Here is an 18,739-nt window from a genome sequence, read left to right as displayed (position 1 = left end):
CTATGATAAAAGAATATATAATCTTTCTTAAAGCCACTGCTTTATTTCATCTGGAAATGAATATACACAAAAATTAAGAATTATAAAAATTATAACTACTTTAATAACTTAAGAAGATTTGCATGAGGGAAAAAAGTTTTTAAATTTATCTAACCTCAACAGCTCAACTAAGAATTATTATTAAGAAAACAAATCACTATCCTAAATCACAACTTCACATTTTGTAGCTAAGATAACAGATTAACATACTTGATGGAAAGCATGGATCATCAGGATACGTTTCTCTATCATATAAAAAAGGGTGATATCGGATAATCCCTTCCACTACACCATCTCCTTCAACATGAGCCTTGAACTCAAAACTATCGGCTGCTGTATTTATATACAACGTCTGCATGTCATCTTGTATTTCCCTTAGGTTGATAATCTTAGGTGTCTTCCCCTTTTCAAACATAGAAATCTAAAATAAAAATAAAACAAAAACAATTAAATTCTATAGTGACTTTACTTTTGTTCTCACCTATGATCCAACAACAGAACAGGCAAAAACTACTTTTATTTGTACAAGTAATCATCTAGCTTATTGAAATACATATATATTTTTATTTGGATTAAATAGCTCTAAGTAGCATCTCAAAAAAAATACACTATAAAAAACTGAAAGTAAGCAAAGAAAGAGCAAAGCAGAGCTGAAGGATATATTAAGTGATGAGTACATTTAATTCAAGGTTTCCTGCTAGAGGTAGGAAGTGGGATAAAGATGTACATGAAATTCTTCCTGACGTGTGGGCAAGGATACTGAGAACTCAACACTCAAATATTCTTTTCTTCTAAATCTTACTTTACCTGTTATAAGACTTCTGTGAACAAAAGAAACTATTTATTCCTTTTCTTCCCTGCTTTTGAGACATGATATTCAGTTAACAGCTCATATCTCTAGAGAAGACAGAGAAAGGAAAAACCATATACTATAGTAAACAAAGGTTCCACAAAAATACATCTAGGAATAATCTCTTTACTTGCATATCAAATTAGGGAAGCGTTCTGGTAAAAGACAAGGACAGAGAAGTTGTCTATTTACTGACTGAGTTTTCTTGTCCAGAGTAACTTGGAACTAGAACAGATACCTAATAATTCACAATACTTTAAGAAAGAATTTTATCTTACTTCAATATCAATGTTGTTGAAAGGTCCAACTTCCTTTGATGCACGTTTTTCATTCCCTTTTGGGCCATGAATATAGTAATGATAAATATGCCTAAAACATAGAAGAATACCTTTACACTTTTAAATCACATAAAATTACAGTTCATCTAATCTTCTACCAAAAAAAATTCTATAACTACTATTTGGCAGTACTTACTAGGTGCCAAGCACTATATGAAGCATTTTTAAACAGAGTAAACCATTTAATGGTAAAAACAATCCTGAGATTCAGATATTATTACCCTTCATTTTATATAGAAATTGGAATGCAAGAAACGTATATAATTTAATTTACTTAAGGTCACAGAAGTATAGAGTTGGGGGCGCTTCAATCCAAGTCTTTCCAACTTCAAGGCCCAAATACTTTAAGTATAGTTTATCAAAAAAACTAAAACTAGAAGTTAAGAGGCTATAATTCTACTTGTTAGGGATGTTCTACAAAGGACTCAAATATCAGGGGCTATACAGGATTCAGTAACTTTAACTTATGTCCCCAACATGAGAGTATCATTCTGTAACTCTCATCTTTCTTCTCCTATGACACTGAAACAATCTTATGCCAATACTCCTAAAACTAATAAATTCAACATTATCCCATCAAAAACCACCACTTCAGAAATCTTTGTTATTTTATTTTGGCAAATGTTTCAAAAGATTATATTTGGAGGAGATTATTCACCTCTCCCCATATCCCGTATCACATGTGTAATTATTCCTCAAGCAGGAATTTAAAATATTCCTTCATATGAATTTTAACTTTTTAAAATTACATTAATTGTCCTAGTTTAAAACACTACTAAGATAAAAGGAAATCACTGAAAATCATGATTTCTTTCTTCAGACATCTCAAAAGTGTTAACATCATAGTCAACAATAAGTTTACAACCATACATTAAGAAAGAGTGCTATAAATAGCTTAGCAAGCGTCTATTTCAACGAATGGTTAAAGTTATACATCATTCTTTTTAAAAGCAAGAGTTAAGTTATAATTATGTCATTAATGTACACTGAATTCCTTCAGTTAAGAGAAATAATAAAATAACTAATAAAAGATGTTCTTAGAGAAGAAACATTCCAAAGTCCTATTTAAAACTCTTGTGTTACAGAGCCAATAAACATCAATATTCAAGAAAAAAGGCATTCCTAAAATCAATTTCCCCATAAAAAATTTTAATTGTTAATATATATGTATAAAATAGAGAATCTCAAAGTAAGTACAACAGCCCTTTGAATAAATAAGAAAAGATACTTTCTTTAAAAACATGAATTTTGTACAGTATACCCATTTTGCAAGACTAATTAATTCAGGTTAATACAAATTATGGAAACAATCCAGTCAAAGGTCTATACTGTGTAACTACAGAGGAAAAAACTTAAGAGCCATTAAATGTATATACTTCTGATTTGATCTAATGGAATATATACTTCCTAAAAGTTTTCCTGGAATAGATACACAAAGATTTATTTTCAGTATTACTCATGTCACATGAGTGATAGACTCAATACATTCAATAGACTCAATACATTTCAATAGACTCAATAACATTCATTCAGTAAACTTTTATTGAGCATCTACTATGTAAAAGGAAACACTGGGATACAGCAGTGCATAAAAAACGACAGACATTCCAAGGTAGAAGGCAGACAAAAATATAAGTAAACTGTGTGGTATGGAAGATTATAATACATGCTACACAGCAAAAGCACAAAAGGGGGATCTGGGAGTGATGAGCTGAATTGGATGAACTCAAGTTTATTTTAAATGTTATCACAGTTGTCAAAAAGCATGGGCCTCATGTTTGTATTTGTAATGACCAATACATTACCGGTGATCGGTAAAATATTTACAGAATACAGAACCACTTTAATGCTAATATCAGAGTAATGATTCCTGTACTGAAGGGAAGGAAATGGGATAGGAGTAAAGCAGACAGCCAAGAGGCTTCAATATGTCTGTAATATTTTCTATCTTAAAAAAGATAAGAAGAAACATGTCCTGAATCAAATGTAAATACTTACGTTAACTGTCTCGTCCAAAGAAGGAAATAATTTTTCAAGTACTGTATGTGTTCTGGTTGTACCCCTGTGATAACCACAGCAGTAAAGCTATCTTTTTCCTTCTCCTCTGAGATAAGATGATGTAGAAATCTTTCATCATCATTTGTAATGTGAACAGAATCAGACGGCTACAAGAGTGAACATAAAGTACAACACATTACATGCACCTTAATTGTAATTAACAAATAACATTTACATCAACCTTTAATGTGATTCACTTGGATAATTTCAAATACAGGCTTCAAAAATCTTTTGGAGGAAAATGGCCAATTGCAAATCAGCTGAGTGTGTGACAACAATGCTGTGAGGAGAGGGAAACTTTTACATAGATTGCTAAACTGGCATACATCAAGGAGAATGCTAAACCATAATGCTACACGAACTGGAGAATCATAAAGAAAAGGGTAAAGAAAAATAAATACTGAGTTTAAAACTGTGCCCCAAAATTGAGAACACTTACCCTAAGGTGGAATGAGTCCTTGCTTGGGGTACCTACCACTTAACTTGGTCAGGACCAATGCCCAGCCAGCCCTCCAAGTTCAGGAAAACTAGGATGCAGCCTGAACCCAGCTGGCTTAGCCCAAAGGCACTCTGTTTAAAAGGGAGTAAAATCATCCTGGGCCCCAGTCCACTTTCAGAGGGAAGTGGGGAGGGGGGAGTGGGGGAATGTTTGAGGATAAGAATTACAAACTTCTCAGTTTTTACTATGAGTCTGTATGTTAAAAATTTCATGCATATATATATACTATATAAGTTGTACACATAAAAACGTATAAGGATAAAGATACACACTGAACTATTATGTCTAGGAAACTGGTTTTCTTTTTTTAGTAAGTGTGTATTATTACTTTCTTAATAAAAAATAAAAACCAACCCTCCAATACGATTCCAATGCATCCCTACACAGTAAATTACTAATATTATAGCTACAATACATAATACATAAGTAACATTTTATACAGTTTGAGAGTTAGTAGATTAGCTTGGGTTTACTGATGAGGCAGGTTCATTATCCAAATATTTGGATAGCACCTTCTAAGCCCTATGACTCAACTTGGGCATGAGGAAAATAGGGTTCAAGATAAAAGAAAGAGAGCATCCTTCCTCCCTACAAATTCCATCTAATAGATGAGAAACAAATGATTATAAAACAATGTGCCATTAGAAAGCTATAAGCCAAGAACTACAGAGTTAAAAAAATAAAAATGGGGTGACATTCACCCAGCAGATGACTTAATAAAAACATCCCAGACCAATGAGAACATGAAGGATTTGAGACTATAAGGGATACAAGGTAGTTTAGAATATATGTTAAACATATGATGAAGGACGTGGCTGGAAAGGCTGAATCAAGCAGTGGAAATGAGTGCAAGAAAGGATAAATGAAAGGAACTATTTTAAAAGAATTAAATGTGGTGAATGATTAACAACAAGGATTACAGTTACTACTATACTGTTAATAGTTGGAGGAAAGGGGAAGAAAATAAGAAATGCTTATAGATATTTGATTTCAGATGTACCAAAAGGGAGTTATTTACAGAACCCGTGGAGAGGGACATCTAACTCAAACTGGAAATGCGTGTGCTACATAGGATCAATTGGTATTCAGCTGCCATTTGTACCACCTTATGTTGTCCCCTCCCGGGCTGCAGAGGATGGAAAGAAATCAAAAAACATCTATTTCTCAGACTCTTAAATTTTTGCTTGTGGATGCAAATTAGGTTTCACCAATTAGATGTACTAGCCAAAGATTTAGAAGGGAAAAGTGAGGCAAAGGCCATCTCCTGAGGTTTCTTAAAAGTTTTCTGTTACCATGCAAGGTACTGAAAGACCAGTATCCAGGTTCCAGCTTAAGCATCAGCACTGATACAGCACTAGTAATGGCCAGAAATTCTGTGTCCATTGTTGGAACAATTGTGGCAGCAAGACTTTTCCAACTCCTGGATCAGAGATAAGGTACTGTGTTTCTGAATTCCAGATCCAGCTGTGGTCCTCCAGCTACCTGATTACAGCAGATGTTGCAGCATCCCTAGAAGGTCAGTTTGGAATACCTTGGCATCATTCTACAAGACTCAGCCTAAAGATCATTCCTTCAGCCCAATAATCATCTAAGCATCTAACTCCCTTTATGAAATCCTTTTCTGTTTAAAATGGCCAGAATGGTTTCTTCCCTTTAAGGAGTCCAGCCTGATTCAATGTTTCAATCTTAAGAAAAAAGTCTTGACAAGAAATACATATTTGAGAACTGTTGGTATTAAGTGGTATATATAAGAATGAATATATATATATATGGGGGGGGGGGCGTGTGCATGCTAGTCCCCATAGATCAAAAACCATCAACCCCCCACACACCGTACTAACTGATAACAGCTCAGGAATAGAGGAGGAGCCCCCAAAAAGTAGGCTGGAAAGGACAGGTCAGAAAAAGAAAAAGACTAGGGACCTACTGGTACCCATGAAATGTTTGCTGGGATGAACTAAGCACAAAACACAGGAAAAGCTGGAAGAAATGATAACCCAAGAGACCTCAGTACTATCCAAGCTTTATCATATCCATACAGTTCTGAAAAAAAATCACTTAAATTCTCTGTTTCTATTTTTCACCAGTTTTAACACGGCAAATAATATTTCCACCAATATACTTTATAGGGCTTTGTGATTTTAAGATAACATAGAAAAGATAAGACAGAATACTGTTACATAAACAATATATTAAGATATGTAAACTGTTAAATAAATGCAATAAATTTAAAGAGGAAAAGGTGGAATGACAAAATGAAGACATTTCTCGGACAGAGGATAATGTTCAGTTATAAAGAAAGTAAAAGTAGCTAATAAACATGAAAAAAATTCAGCCCACTAGTATGAAAGAAAAGGTATTATTTTCACTTATCAAACCACTAACATTCTGCTATCATTCTTCCCTCCCTGCTTTGTTCTTTTGAAAAATAAGGAAATGATCCAACAGGCACTTCCAATATACCTTTGTTGGGAGTGTATTTGATTTGGGTTCAACCTTTCAGAAAAGCGACTTTGTAATATACACCATAAATATTTCTAAGTTCAAATTCCTTATAACAGTTATAAAAATTCTAACAATTTATACGAAGAAAAAACTGCAGTTCAGGCAAAATGTTGTGCAAAGATACTAATAGCAGTGTCTTTACAATTATAATAAAATCCTTCAAGTAAGCTAAATGCTTAACAGAATAGTCAAATTACTGTACATTTAGCCAAAGATACTATGAAGCTATTAAAAGTGTGTTGTGTACCAAAATACTTTCTAAAATGAAGTAATACTCAAAATATTAATAAAACAGAGCTCAAAGCATAAGTATATGATAAAGTTTAAACTAGAAGAAAATTCGACTAAATATGTCATAAGTACTTTTTTCTGGTATTTGAGACTATTTTTATTTTCTTTATAAAATTTTTACAATTTGCTTTGTAAGCAGAAAAGAATTTTTTAAATCTTACTTTTAAAAAAGGTTTTAAAAAATTTTTTAATTCTAAAATGTTTCAAACAGAGAAAAGCTGAATGAGTAATACAACAAATACCATGTGCTCACCAACAAGATTCAAATTTGTGAACACTCTGCTTATTAAAATGAGCATTTGAATGCAAATTTATAACAGAAATAAGTTTCTCGTTTACTTATTTCTCTGGAGCTCAGATTTCTTAAAAGTCTATTACCCTATCACTGTTTTCTACTCTGCTTCTATAATTATTATACAACAAATACTTAAAAACTCACACTCAGTTCAAGGAAAAAAGTTTACAATCTTATGAACAATTTCCAGAAAGCTTACTTGGCTTTATGAGAAAATCTGTTTTCTGAAGACTTCAGCCTGAGAAAGCACATAAATGATCATGTTTGCTATTCACATAATTAAAAGAAAAAGAATGAAAATTTAATTTGAAAATTCCATATCTTCAAGTTTTTAAAATGACATTAGTATCTCAGAAAATGAAGAAAATGTTCTTGTCCTATCATCCATCCAAAGTAATGCATCTACAATTACTGAGTTCAAATGTATTGTACCTTTCTGTTTCTAATATATCCGCTATATATTGCCTCTTTATTTTTCTCCTTCTTCTCAAAATCTTCTTTAGAAAGTACAAGTTCATGAACATCCTGGGAATCTGCAGGTTTGCTTATCATCTGTTAAATATTTAAAAGAGTACTTTATAAATTCCCACAATTTAAACTGGATAAACACATTTAGAAAGTCAACCTCAAAATATTTTGATCAACTTTCACTTTTAAGAAATATTTTTACTTACTCTGGCTGATTGTCCAACAAAGAAAACAGCCTGCTTGCCCCCAACACCAAAATAGGAAATATCACTATTTAAACTGCGTGGCACTGGTAGTGGTCGAACATATCCTGAATGATCACTAAAATAAAACATTACATTAATGCAATGATGTTAAACAAACTACTCAGGTGCTAAAGGAAATTGTTATAGCAGTTTTATAAGTGTTAATAAAATGATCCCTGAGCCAGATAACACCCCTATTCAAATGTAAAAGAATCAGAGCCAAAAGCCAAAACATCATCTGGTCCAATGGCTCTCAAAGTTTATTACCCAGACCAGCTGCATCAGCAACACCTGGAAATGCTAAGAAATGCAAATTCTTGGGCCCACCCTGATAAATCAGAAAATCTCAAATATCTGTATAACTCTACAATCTTCCCTTCAAAATTGTTTACTCCTTCAAAACATTAAAATATTGCCTCAATACTAATGGGAATTACAGCAAAGAGATTCTTATTTCCATGTATCATGACAAACGAAGAGCTCTGATTGAACCTCCTACTGCACCATAACAACACTCTGGAGAGTAGGCATCCCTGGTCTCTCCAAATATAGGCAAGATCGCTAGGGACACCATTTCCCAATATCAGAAATAAACAGAATTGGGGATGAGGCTGGAACCACTATTACACCAAATGAAAAGGTTAGAGAGCAGATGCAGCATAGCTGGAAAAATTTAGAGAACACAAAGATACGTTCAAAAACACTTACCCATAAGAAACAAAGAAAAAAAGGAATGAAAAATATCAAAGTGGGACTAAAAACATGAACGACTGAAGGATAGTATCTCACACAAGTTTAAATGTACTTGGAGAAAGAGAGAATAGATAAAAGCTGCAAATATTCTCAAACTACTAAAAGGCATAGATCCACAGATTCAGACCAAAAGAGCCCAAACAGGATACATAAAAAGAAATCTGCATCACAGTGAACACTAAAAACAAAACAGAAGAACTAATAAACAGACTGAGAGAGAAATGGCTTTGCAGGCTTTGACAGCAACAGTATAAGACAGTGGAATATTATCTCCAAAGGGCCAAGAGAAAAGGTCAACGTAGAACTGCGAACTAGGGCTAAATGAAGAAGTTACAGACGATATCCAAGGAAATTTACCATTAAGAGATTTGCTCTAAAGGAATGTTCGTACAAGCACAATCTGACATACAAGGTTATCATAATATGGTAAGTACAAAGGTAATTTTTAAAATATGTATTAAAAAATTTTTAATGTGTTGTTAGAAAAAATGGTGAATATAATTTGTGGGATTTCCGTAGTCAGACTTGAAATACTAGACAACATAAGTGTAACTTTGGGAAGGAAGTGATCAGAGATAAAGTGTTCCAAATTTTTTAATATGGGCAAAGGGAGGTGTTCTTTTAAATTTTGAAGTCTGACGTTAATACACATTTTTAAATTTCAAAGACAACCAAGAAAACAAACAGATAAATTCTAAAATATTAAAAGAGAAAAAAAGGGAGAACAACATTTTCAAAAGCAACAACAGAAAGATGCAATGAATTTAAAAACAAAGAGAAAACAAAACAAAGAAATAATGGGATAAATAAAAATATTTTAATTGGTATAAAAAGTTCTCACCCATATATCAATAATCAAAATAAAGACAACAATGACCAGGTAAAACACCGTAATACCAGACCTACAAAACAAAGCACACAAAAAATAGCCCCGACAACATACAACCGCCATACACAAACTCATCTCCACACAACAAAGACACAAACATGCCCCCATGCAAAAAAGCATGCATATACACAAACACCCCACACAATACACAAACCACACAACATGCATGCACACCTACAGTGCTCCCCCAACACAAACACACAATGTATACAACACCAACTATAAAAAGAACATTTAAAAGAGTCAGAAAAAACAGACACCATACATTCTGAGAAACAAAGATAAGAATGACAATGGATTTTTCACTGTAATCTGTGCAAGTCAGTAGAAATGGAGTAGCATTTTTAATGTACTGAAATGTTTAACAAAGTCAACCTAAAATTCTATACTCAACAAAAATATGTTTAAAGGGGGAAGGAGGGTAAGGAATAGATCCAAACTTTATCAGACATACAAAAGCTGAAAAAATTCACTGAGAGCAAACATGAATTATAAAAACTGTTAAAAGACCTTTAGGAATGAAAATGATACTATGGATTTAAACAAAGGAATGAAGACCACCAGAAATGGTAAATATGTGGGTAAACATAAACTGACTCAGGGACTCAAACTAATACTTGTATATGAACGTTCATAGCAGCATTATTCACAATATACAAAAAAGGTAGAAACAAGACAACCATCCATTAACCTATGAATGGAAAAATGTAGTACAGCTGCATAATTCAGCCATAAAAAGGGGTGAAGTTCTGATACAATCTACAACACGGATGAACCCTGAAAACATTACACTAAGTGAAATAAACCAGAAACAAAATGACAAATATTGTATGATTCCTCTTAAATGAAGTACCTAGAATAGGCAAATGCATTGAAACAGAAAGTAGAACTGTGGTTACCAGCAGCTGGAGGTGCGGAGAATACACAGTTATCTTTTAATGGTTACGAAGTTTCAGTTTGGGAAAGACAAAAATCTTTGAAAATACATAATGGTAATTGTTGTAAAACACTATGAATATAATTAATGCTACCAAATTATACACTTTAATTTAATGTTATACTTTTTTTTCACATTTTTAAGAAAATAACTGTTAAAAAGAGAAACTCATAGAAACAGCAGAAAAATGGTTGACAGGGACTGGGGAGTGTGGGAAATAGGTGGAGGTTGGTAAAAGGGTAAAAACTTTCATCAATAAGATGAATAAGGTCTGAGGAGCTAATGTATAACATCATTATGTACAGTCAATAACACTATTGTGTAATTTAAATCTGCTAAGAGAGTAGAACTGTGATAAATTAAAGATGTATACTATGCCAGCAAAACAACAGAACAGAGTAGCAGCTAATAAGTCAATGAAGGAAACAGTGGAAGCGTGCACACACACACACACACACACACACACACACACACACTCAATTTGAAATAAGGCAGCAAAAAGGGAAATGTGGGGAAAAAGGGAAAAATAAACAAGTAACAAAGATGGTAACCAAGCATACTGATAATCACATTAAATGTAATTGGTCTAAACATCCCAATTAAAAGGCAGAGATTGTCAATTTTAATACATAACCAAATGCTGCCTAAAAGAAACACTCTTTAAATATAACGAGACAGTAGGTTAAAAGGTTGGAAAATGAGTTACCATTTCAATACTAATGAAAACAAAGCTGGAGAAGATATATTAATATCGGACCAAGTTAATAAAAGAATATTACCTGGGAATAAAGAAAAATGAAACAAATATGCATGTAAATAAAATAGGCTACCTTTCTCTGCTTGAGTTTTTAAAATTACGTTAGACTGTTGAAATAAAAATAACACGGTCTGATATGGTTCTCAGTATATGTAGAGGTAACACTTAAAACTAAATTATAAATGGGTGAGCGTTAAAATACCTAAATAATTTGGTGAGATTTCTGTAATTCACTTTAATTGCAAAATGTCCATACTAAGAGACTGTAATACAGTATTCCCTGGAGCAGCCATTAAAAAATAAATAAATAAATAAAAGATATACTCGAAAACCACTATAAAGAAAACAGTGTAGTAAAATATGTTCAAGTAAACCGCAAAAAGGCCAGAAAAGACAAATGCAAAACAAAGGGAACAAACAGAAAAGTTAAAACAGGACATATTTGAGTCCTAATGTACCAATAATTAAAAATATGTAAATGTAATAGTACAAATACACTAAATAAAACTAACAGAGTGAATTAAAAACTGACCAAACCAGGGACTTCACTGGTGGTCCAGTGTTTAAGAATCCACCTTCCAATGCAGGGGACGTGGGTTCAATCCCTAGTCAGGGAACTAGGATCCCACGCACCGCAGGGCAACTAAGCCTGCAAGCCACAACTACTGAGCCCATGCGGTCTGGAGCCTGCACGCCACAACTACAGAACCCACGAGCTCTGGAGCCTGCATGCCACAGCTAGAGAGAAACCTGTGCACCACAACTACTGAGCCTGCGTGCCACAACGAAGATCCCGCGTGCCACAACTAAGACCTGACACAGCCAAAAAAAAAATTAAAATAATAAATATTCTAAAAAGACTATAGTAAAAAAAAATTTTTTAATAAATTAAAAAATTTTTTAAAATGACCCAACCATATGCTGTCTACAAGAAACTCATTTTAAATATAATGATATAGGTATTTTAAAAGAAAATGGATAAGAAAAGGTATACCATACAAACATAAACAAAAAGAAAGCTGGAGTGGCTACAGTATCAAATAAAATACACTTCAGAGCAAGAAATTATCAGGGACAGAAGCATTATGGGAACTTCCCTGGTGGCGCAGTGGTTAAGAATCTGCCTGCCAATGCAGGGCACACGGGTTTGAGCCCTGGTCTGGGAAGATCCCACGTGCTGCGGAGCAACTATGCCTGTGAGCCACAACTACTGAGCCTGCGTGCTGCAACTACTGAAGCCCACGCACCTAGAGCCTGTGTTCTGCAACAAGAGAAACCACCGCAATGAGAAGCCCACGCACCGCAACTAGAGAAAGCCCGTGCACAGCAACAAAGACCCAACGCAGACAAAAATTAATTAATTAAATTTTTTTAAAAAAGGCATTATGATGAAAGGGTCAGTTCACTGAAAAGTCCTAACAATCTCAATTATGCATACAAAAAGTAACACAAGTTAAAAATACACAGAGCAAAAAATTCAGAGAACTGAAAAGATCAGCAAACCTGCAAATAAGTGGAGCTCTTCAATACTCCTCTCTTCATTACTGCTACACAGAAAATCAGCAAGGATAAGAAAGAACTGAAAAATATTATCAACAGATGGAATCTAATTGAGATTTACAGAACACTCCTCCCAGCAACAGCAAAATACACATTCTTTTCAAGGACACAGAAAATTCACCAAAATATAGATCATATCCTAGGGCATAAAACAAATCTTAACAAATTTAAAAGAACTGAAACCATATAGAGTATGTTCTCTGAATATAATAAAGTCAAACTAGAAATCAACATACAGACAAGAAAATCTATTGGGAACATTTGGAAATTGAACAACACATTCCAATAAAGATCCATGGATCAAAAAGCAAGTTGCAAGGGAAATAAAAGTTACACTGAACTGAATGAAAGTGAAATTACAGCGTATTAAAACTTGTGGGATACAGCAAAAGTAGTCCTGAGAAGAAAATTTATAACACAAAATATTCATCTTAGAAAAGAAGTAAAAAAAAATCTGTAAGATTCCACATCAAGATACTACAAAAAGAGCAAATAAACCCAAAGTAAGAAGGGCATAAATAATAAAGAGCAGAAATCAAAGAATTTGAAAACAGGAAAACAAAATTCATCAAAGCAAGCACTGGTTCTTTACAAACACTACCAACAACTATATGCCAATAAAATTGAAAATTTAATGAAATGGACTAATTCCTACTAAAATGTAACTTACCAAAGCTAAATCATTAAGAAATAGAAAGCCAAAATATTCTTATAACTCTATGAAAAAATCAAAGCAATACTTAAAAATTCCTCCTGCAAAAAACATACCACACCCAAATGGTTTCCCAAGTGAGTTTTATCAAACTTTCATAAGTGGTTAAAGTATAAATTAATACGATCACTTTGGAAAATAATTCGCCATTACCTTGTAAGTTGGAACATTCATTTTTAAATCCTACAAATTCCCTCCTAGGCATATACCTAAAACTTACGTAGATTTGGACCAGGAAACATATATAACATACACACACACCCCATATATAAGATAGTACTGCTAACAATTGCTAAAACTTGGAGGAGAAAGCCAAATGCCCACTGACTGGAGACTGGATAAATACAGTGGGATCCCTTTTTGGTATATACTAAAGATAACATGGTTATGAAAATGAATGTTCTACAGACCCACACAAATATGCAATCTTAGTAACCTAATACTAAATGAAAATGCAAGTCCCTTGTAGATCAACATATAGTATCATTACATTTTTTCATATTATCAAAAACAAGCAAAATTAGATATATACATTTAAAAAAAGGAAATAGCTAACACATATATATGGAATCTAAAAAAAAAAAATGGTTCTGAAGAACCTAGGGGCAGGACAGGAATAAAGACACAGACGTAGAGAATGGACTTGAGGACACAGGGAGGGGGAAGGGTAAGCTGGGTTGAAATGAGAGAGTGGCATGGAGATATATACACTACCAAATGTAAAATAGATAGCTAGTGGGAAGCAGCTGCATAGCACAGGGAGATCAGCTCGATGCTCTGTGACCACCTAGAGGGGTGGGATAGGGAGGGTGGGAGGGAGACACAAGAGGGAGGGGATATAGGGATATATGTATACGTACAGCTGATTCACTTTGTTATACAGCAGAAACTAACACACAATGTAAAGCAATTATACTCTAATAAAGATGTTTAAAAGAAAAAAGTAAACAGAAAAACAATACAAGATACTTGTTAACTTTGGTGGCGGGGATGAGGAGGACACAGATATAAGTTACAGTATATTCTACTTACTGGATTAGGTGGCAAAATTCTGGTTATTCAGCTTATTAAACTTTTCAATAAATAAACTTTAAATGGGCATGTCCTGCATTGATACATTGTCATAAACCAAGAATTAATTAAATTCTATGAACAAAATGTCTATCAAGAAAAATAAAGAGTTAATAGGTTCTAAGACTTTAATTACTATGATAATACTTCTAGGAAATATGCTGAAAATACCCTCCCCTAAATATTCTCCTTAAAACACATATGGGGAAGTATAATAAAAGTTTGGGAGGGCAGAACTCAGAGATAAAACAATATATACATACTTAATCTGATTCAAAACTAAGAAATTCTGTTCACTGATTAGGAATGGACACACTTAATGACCAAGCAGTAAGTTTCCTTTTTCAACCTTTTCCCTAAGTTTCCTTTTCCATTCATGAAAGCCTAACCTAAGCAAAAACCCTAATACAGCAAATAAGGCTGAAAATACTAATTTCCAGTAGGTTTTAGACTTGTGTAAATGAGTCCAGAAAATTCCTATATCCACACTCACGGGCTATATAGATCTCCCTTCATGAAGATAAATATAATCTAAGATCTTAAGAAACAATTTTGCATCACAGAAGGAGTCCTCTGGAGAATTTAGAAAGTCGCCTCCCTCAAAATAAATTTCTATCACAGTCTAAAAAAGTTTCAGAAACTATCTCATTCTTATTCTTCATACAATATAAGAGGACACTATATCTTTGTGAAACAATAGTATTTATTAGAAAAGAGAAGCAAAATCTGCATGAAAATGTATGATAAAAGGTGTAGAAGGTAAGAAAAAGGAATAGGAGAGACGATCAAATTAGTAAAAAGAAACAATGTAAGTGATTGCCAGGAAATATGGTAGAGAGACTATGTATATATATTTAGATCTCACTATCTCCAATCTATCACAGGGGAAAAAAATCAGCCACAATGAAGAAAGTAACAAATGGTCATAGGTAACTAACTGAGCTTCTGGAATACACGTGTCTCATCTCGATACAGATGTGTCTCATCTGTGAGACACAATGGAAATAACCAAATTAAAGTAGGATGCCTAAATCTACATTCTCTAAATTCAAGTAAGTACAAATATCTACTTGAAAGTTCATCTCAATTGCAGACAATTGAGCTTTTCCTTTAGGAAAATTAGGGAAAATCCTGTTGGGAGTCCATTTCTACAGCCTAAAAGTGGCATGGGAAATGGGCCATGTGGCATGCTATTTTTATTTTCCCAAAAACGGCTGACTGAGTTGAGAGCTTTTTAATTGCTGAGCAAGTTTAAAGTGCAGAAAGTAGCACTGATCCAATACACATCTGAATTATGGCCACCCCGCTGACCTAACTGATGTCACCCTTCTTTCTTCCACAAAATAATTAAATGAACACATAGTATTACAACAAGGTTCTAGGTATCTAATTTAACTTATGATTGTAACAGTGCCTCAGTCATGAGCAAATTTCCTAGGTCCAGGTAATGTTCTTTACCTTAGGGGTTTGGATTAGACCAGTGTATGCACTTGTCAAAAATCAGTTAACTGAGTGATCACTTCCAGAAGAACCTATGAAAATCCACTCGTTGATAAACACAAAAACAACACCCGAACAAATTGTCAAATTCAACTTTTTCAGAACTGCAAAAATTAACTTAAGTCTTGCAACAATCCAAGGAGTGTTTATTTAAGACACATTGATGAGTTTTGGTTAAAAACTGCAAGCTGCTACTTTTTAACATACCCTCTCCCATTCCCCTCTCACCAGGTCCACAGAAGCCTTGAAAACCAACAGCCCTGCAATCATGTTGAAAACAGCTTAGGAGTCACTGGAATGTGTTTGGAGTTCCCCAAAAGCTCCTTCCCCATAGAATTGCCATTATTGGATCTGACAGTTCCATAGAAACTTCCACTTGCAGGGTTTGTCTTTATTTGACCTAACTCAGAACTTGCTCACTGTGAAAAGCATTTTCCTTGGGTCATTTGTCAAAAACAATCAGTGGCAGATGTTTACCATCAAAGCTGACTAAGGCAATGAAAACAGTTTGGAGAAAACAAGAATCTGGGCAAAAGCTTAGAAGAAAAAGCTGGGGAATAAAAGGTCCATAGTGGGTTTTTTTTTTTTTTTTTTTTTTTTTTTGCGGTACGCGGGCCCCCCACTGTTGTGGCCTCTCCCGCTGCGGAGCAGAGGCTTCGGATGCGCAGGCTCAGCAGCCATGGCTCACGAGCCCAGCCGCTCCGCGGCATGTGGGATCTTCTCGGACCGGGGCACAAACCCGTGTCCCCTGAATCGGCAGGCGGGCTCTCAACCACTGCGTCACCAGGGAAGCCCCACAGTGGTTTTTAAAACCTCCAACACAGTGATGAGTATCAAGGTCACACTCATGTGCAGGATTGTATACATACTCAAGAAAGAACTGAGAAGGCTCTAATCTCTTATTTCTGGTTGACTTTGAGGTTTGGTGCAACCAAGAGTTAAAGGCTAAGGCAGAGCTGTAAACTTCCTGCTGGAACAATAAAAACAGCCCAGTATGCACACAGAACCCCTTGGCAAGAGCTGTAACACTTAGTGGTGCCAGACATTCAAGGAAATGTCTGATCAGTTGACCACCAAATTAACTGAGCAGAGACTTAAGGGGCAACACAAGATAAAGAATACAGGTTTTACAGAATTAGTTTAGGGAAGTCACTACACAAACAACAAAAAGACAAAAGCAACAGTAAGCCCTGGGGAGAGAGATAAATCTGATTTCCAGATTTGCCACACTATATAATTTAAAATGTCCTATTCTAGGGACTTCCCTGGTGGTCCAGTGGTTAAGATTCTGCGCTTCCAATGCAAGGGGCACGGGTTTGATCCCACCTGCCAGGCGTGGACAAAAAATAAATAAATAAAATAAAATGTCCTGCTCTAAACAAAAAAACTATGTGCCACATCAAGAAATATTAAAGTCTGGCCTACACATAGGGAAAATAGCACTCAATAGAAACTGTCCCAGAGAAAGCCCAGGGATTAATTAGACTTACCAGACAAAGACTTCAGTCAGCTTTTTTATAACAAATGCTGGAGAGGGTGTGGAGGAAAGGGAACCCTCCTATACTGTTGATGGGAATGTAAATTGATACAGCCACTATGGAAAACAGTATGGAGGTTCCTCAAAAAATGAAAACTAGAGTTGCCATATGATCCAGCCATCCCACTCCTGGGCACATATCTGGATAAAAATATAATTCAAAAAGATACATGCAATCCTATGTTCACAGCAGCACCACTCACAATAGCCAAGATGTGGAAACAACCTAAATGTCCATCAACAGATGAATAGATGAAGAAGATGTATACACACACGCGCGCATGCACGCGAGCGCAATAGAATACTACTCAGCCATAAAAAGGAATGAAATAATGCCATTTGCAGAAACGTGGATGGAACTAGAGATTATCATACTAATTGAAGTCAGAAAGAGACAATTACCATATGATATCACTTATATGTGGAATCTAAAATATAACACAAATGAACTCATCAACAAAACAGAAACAGACTCACAGACATAGAGAACAGACTTGTGATTGCCAAGGGTGGGGATGGGAGAGGGATGGAGTGAGAGTATGGGATTAGCAGGTGCAAACTATTATATATACGACAGATAAACAACAAGGTCCTACATTATAGCACAGGGAGCTATATTCGATATTTTGTGATAAACCATAATGGAAAAGAATTTTTTAAAAAAGGAATGTTATATATATGTATAACTGAATCACTTTGCTATGCAGCAGAAATTAACACATTATAAATCAATATTTCAATTAAAATTTTTTAAAATAAATCAGCTATTTTAAATACATTCAGTGAACAAATAGAAATTATGTCTAATGAAGTAAAGGAAAGTATGAGAACAGTATTTTACCAAACAGAGAATATCAGTAGAAACAGAAACTACAAAGAACCAAACAAATTCTGGAATTGAAAAAAAAAACAACTGAAATGAAAAATTCAGTTAGGTGGCTCATGAGCAGATATGAATTGGCAGAAGAAACAACCAGTGAACTTTAAGGCAGGTTGATTGACATTATTCAGTCTGAGAAACAAACTGAAGAAAAAAACCCCATCAATGGAGGGGATAAAGATGAGCCACAGAAGGACAGGAGAGGAAGACTATTTGAATAATGGCCAAAAACTTCCCAAATTTGATGAAAACATTAATCTAGACATCCAAGAAGCTCAACAAACACCAAATAGTATGAACTCAAAAACTAGACATGCCACAAACCATTAAAAGCCAGAGAAAAAAGAGAATCTTGAAAGCAGAAAGAGAGAAGTGACTAGTCACATACAAGGGATACTCAAGATTAACAGGTGATTCCTCATCAGAAACTATGGAGTCAGAAGACAGTAGACTAATGTATTCAAAGTGCTGATAGAAAAAGACTGTCAACCAAGAATTCTTAATTCAGCACAAGTAGCTTTCAAAAGGGGGCACAGGTTCAATCCCTGGTCAGGG

The 18,739-nt window shown here is 34.5% G+C and overlaps 1 protein-coding gene across 1 annotated transcript in view; it reads right to left on the bottom strand.

Moving 5' to 3' along the window:
• SMCHD1 (structural maintenance of chromosomes flexible hinge domain containing 1) overlaps positions 1-18,739 on the bottom strand; it is a 128,846-nt gene that overhangs the window by 89,834 nt on the left and 20,273 nt on the right. Inside the window, exons 6-10 of the mRNA XM_067699586.1 lie at positions 7,550-7,664; positions 7,308-7,427; positions 3,226-3,392; positions 1,168-1,258; positions 250-460 (exon numbers count right to left, since the gene is read on the bottom strand). Of these exons, the coding sequence (XP_067555687.1) occupies positions 250-460; positions 1,168-1,258; positions 3,226-3,392; positions 7,308-7,427; positions 7,550-7,664 (704 nt within the window). The remainder of the gene's footprint in view (positions 1-249; positions 461-1,167; positions 1,259-3,225; positions 3,393-7,307; positions 7,428-7,549; positions 7,665-18,739) is intronic.

The sequence above is a fragment of the Pseudorca crassidens genome, chromosome 12 (assembly GCF_039906515.1).
Source record: "Pseudorca crassidens isolate mPseCra1 chromosome 12, mPseCra1.hap1, whole genome shotgun sequence".
Classification (NCBI taxonomy): domain Eukaryota; kingdom Metazoa; phylum Chordata; class Mammalia; order Artiodactyla; family Delphinidae; genus Pseudorca; species Pseudorca crassidens.
This window is presented reverse-complemented; position numbering and strand designations above follow the sequence as displayed.